At 59.5% G+C, this 3,822-nt stretch overlaps 2 protein-coding genes across 2 annotated transcripts; both read right to left on the minus strand.

Moving 5' to 3' along the window:
• Positions 1 to 800: 800 nt before the first annotated feature.
• Positions 801 to 1,268, minus strand: DQ04_09401000 (hypothetical protein; the record flags this gene model as incomplete). Its single annotated transcript, XM_009315923.1, has 1 exon — positions 801 to 1,268. The coding sequence occupies one exon, from the start codon at positions 1,266 to 1,268 to the stop codon at positions 801 to 803; it is 468 nt and encodes a 155-aa protein (XP_009314198.1).
• A 1,982-nt stretch (positions 1,269 to 3,250) lies between these two features.
• DQ04_09401010 (hypothetical protein) lies at positions 3,251 to 3,691 on the minus strand (the record flags this gene model as incomplete). The annotated part of the gene is made up of 1 exon (XM_009315924.1): positions 3,251 to 3,691. The coding sequence occupies one exon, from the start codon at positions 3,689 to 3,691 to the stop codon at positions 3,251 to 3,253; it is 441 nt and encodes a 146-aa protein (XP_009314199.1).
• Positions 3,692 to 3,822: the final 131 nt, after the last annotated feature.

A 3,822-nucleotide genomic window follows, 5' to 3' on the forward strand; every position in this document is an offset into this window, starting at 1 on the left:
TATATATATATATATATATATATTTCCTGCTGCTAATTCTCTACGCGATTAAGTGCCGCTGCCGTTGTGGCCCACTCTGAATGCACAGACAGCTTCAACTATGCAGGAAGGAGGGTATATACATCTATCTGTATATATATATATATATATATGTGTGTGCATTCTTATTTGTCTTCTATTTGTATGTGTTTGCACAGCCTCTTGCATCACACGCGCTCGCAGCAACATAGGGGAAGCCAAGCACCGACACGCACGCACGCACAAACACAGGCAAAACAAAACTAGAGGGAAAACGATACATTCAGAAGTAAAAAAAAAACAATATCGGCACAATGGACAACAACACTGTAGCCCTTTCCGTCGTGGAGGACCTCATCCACTGGCCGCTGCCCCCCGCAGCCCCTACCGAGGTTGATGTTGCTGCTACCGGTGCTGCGCAGGGCAGCAACATTTCTGGTGAATTTACTGGGGAGGCGTTGTTTCTCCAGCGCGACGACGCACCGCTCACGGCCGGTGCAGTGGAGGAACTCGACGAGGAACCACAAGAACGGAAGCAGGCACGCTACGAGGCGGTGCGACGCCTGCCGACCCTCGCGCAGGCAATGGGGCCGCAGTGGGCCAAGACCGAAATTGTCCCCTATGTACTGCGGTGTGTTGAGGAGGAGGATGCGGAGCTGAGCTTTGCGGTTGGCATGACACTCATTGACTTTTCAACATCGACATTTACGTGCGCCACGCGTGTGGAGAAGCTCTTCACTGACGGAGGTCGTCCACTCTCGCTCAAGAACCTGTTGCCCGTTTTAGTGCGCATCGGCGCCTCCACTGACGCTGGTGTGCGCCTCTTCCTTGTCGAGGTAGTCATTCCAATGCTGTTCTTCGGTGTCCCGCTGGAACGCAGTCTTGACTTGCGTGACTGGAGGGAGAAGTACCTCAATGTGCGCTCCTGCGACGGGGAGACAGGCGAGGAGCCACGCATTACCTTTGACGCCAATAACAACTACGCCAACGGTGGCGATGCCTCTGGAGCTGGGGGGCGACGCATGAGCAGCGGGAGCAGAGGTATGGGCGGAGGCAGCACTAGTAGTAGCAGCAGCACCGGCAACAAGGCGTCTGATAATGCGTGGGACCCTTTTCGTATCAACCTCTACGCTAACCGCCTGCGCAGCGCCATAGCGACCTACCTTCGTGACATCACCACGGACGGTGGTGAGACGGACAGTGGGGCAGAGCCTCTGATGGCGTCGTGTGGCAAGACGATGTTGCGGCATGAGTACTCTGACCGCCGCGACCGTCGCGAGGCGTTCCGTGCCCGCTGGGGCCTTTTTGTTGGATTAATGGAGTCTATGCTAAAGTCGGAGTACCCCGCCACGGTGAGTGCGGCAGTGGAGTGTATAGGCAACGTGTTCTCATGCATCACGTGGGTCGAACGCGCGGAGCGGCAGCAAGAAAAGCCGTCCGCCACGCCGTTTCTGCGCTCCACAGAGGAGCTGGTGGTGTTCACGTTCACCGCGACGCGTAGTCATGTGGGTCGTGCTATTTGCAGCGGTTCTGAGAAACCCTGTGAAGACCTGATAATGCTTCTGGTCGATCATCATTTGCTCTCTGAGGGCGCAGCGGCAGTGACCGCGGCGTTTCCGCCTGGTTCAGGTGCGTCGGATCGTCATGGATGTGTCACGCTCGGCTGTGGTGGCCTCGGCGTGGTGGAGCGCGAGGCATGGAGTCTCTGTACGGGCGGTCGTGCACCTGCCATGCACCGTGTAGTACGTATGAGCTTGCTTCGCGCTCTGCCGCAGTTCATAGATTGGGCAAGCGCCACCGCGCCGGGAAGCGCAACAGCCGAAACAGAGTTGCTGGGGGGATTGAGCTTCTATGATGTGTGCGATGTCTTTTCGCGGGCCCTCACCGCCCCCATGCTCTCTGCCGCGGAGCGAAACTCTGGCGGGAGTAAGTGGGGGAAAAAGGAGTCCAGTGCAGGCAATGCCTCTGCAGGTGATGTCGCATTGCTGTTGGAGAGTGACGTCTGCCACGACTTTGGCGTCGCCGAGGCGTTTCTCGACGGCGTGCAGCATCTGTTGGATGAGCTACTGCGCCCTAATACCATTGAGGACTTCCTGCAGCGAAGAGAGCGCAGCTCGCGGCTCGCGATGACAGAGAAGAAGGCACGGCTCCTGCGACTCTGTAGACTGTATGGCGACTGCGTTGTGCAGATGGTCGCGCTACCATCGTGGAAGACGCGTTGGTTGACGACACAGCGCCTGCCATCGCTGACTGCGTCACTGGCGGAGCTGCTGCACCGCGTCGGAAGTCACGACGCCAGCGACGGACGAGTGCTGGTGGAGACATGTGTGGCGTTCCTGTGTAATCTGCATGTTTCGCAGTGGACATCGTCATCGGAGGAAGAAGAGGCGAGACCGCAGCGGCAGGAGGAGGGAGAGGGAAACATGATGGAGTTGGTGCACGACGACGAGGAAGAGGTGCGTACGGTCGTGGCGGTGTGTGCGGCTGGTGTGTTTCGGGCGCTTGGACAAGGCATGTTCCGCCTCGTGTTCCCACACGGTGTTGTTGTGGATCTGTGCCACGGCCCCTACGCAAAGACGCAGATGTGCGGAGATGCCACGCAATCGCGTGGCCGTTACGTCGATCCCAACAGCAATAAGTATAACATCAATAAACCTGGTGGTGGTGGAGATGCGCTACTGTCCGACAAGGCTCTCCTACAGTATCTGCCGCCGCTGTTGGAGGCCGTTCTGCGGTGCTGCGAGACTGTGCTGCAAGACCCGGAGGAGCGGGTGCGCGCGGGGGCCGCCGCCGGTCTCTCAGCGCTCGCCCGCACACTGAGCACAATGATCACCGCCTGCGATCTGCACGTGCGTGACCTCGGCAAGGCGACGTGGCTGCGCTACCTTGACCGCACCACGGCGTCGCTCATGACGTTGCTGAATGACAGCAGCGCAACGGTGCAGCTGACGCTTGTGTCAGAGTTGGCCGCTCTACTTACCAGCAGCGCGGCGGAAGCGGGGCGGCTTGCAGCGACAATGGGCGGCAGCGGAAGCCGCCACGCCAACAGGCAATGCGATGCGGCGCACGTCCGTGAGAGCGCGCTCGTTGTGTGCCTGCAGACTCTCGCACGCCACGAGGTATGGCGCTACCGTGAGCGCTACGCGCGGCTCCTGTCGGAGATGTGCGTGAAGTTCCTCGCCCCCAACTCACTCGCGGCGGCGGAGGCCGTCTCGCAGGCGTCGCATGAGGTTCACACGCTTGAGGCGAGTGTGCGTGAAAGCAGCGTTGCTGGCGGACGGCCGAGTGGCGTCGTGATGGCGGAGGACGGCGTCAACCCCCTGCATCGCTTCGCGAAGGATGGGCTGCTACCACTGCTTGTCGATGTGCTCTTCGACAAGGTGAAGGCAGTGCGGGACAGCGCGCTGGAGTCACTGGTGCAGATGTGCAATCGGCTCTCCGCAGCGCGCCTGCAACTGCAGGCCGCCTCAACAAACGGCAATGCCTGCGGCAGTGGCGGTGTTGCTGGTGTTGGTGTTGGCGGCTTGGGCGGAGAAGGCAGTGGCGGCATCCGCCAACGACACAGCAGCACCAGTGACGATGATGTGTTTATCAACGACACGCTCTGGCCGCTCATTGTTGGCTCCCCCAAGGCGATGGCGACGTACCTCAGCAGGAGCTCGCTGTTGCGCATCGCCGTGCGGCTTGGCGTCGACAAGGAATCTATTCTGCTGCCGCTGCTCGATCACCTCGGACACGACTCTGTGCTGAATGTGCGGCTCGTTGTGGCGAAGGAACTCTTCAGCATTCTAGCGGGTTCCTCCG

The sequence above is a fragment of the Trypanosoma grayi genome (genome assembly GCF_000691245.1).
Source record: "Trypanosoma grayi strain ANR4 Tgr_940_V1, whole genome shotgun sequence".
NCBI lineage: Eukaryota > Euglenozoa > Kinetoplastea > Trypanosomatida > Trypanosomatidae > Trypanosoma > Trypanosoma grayi.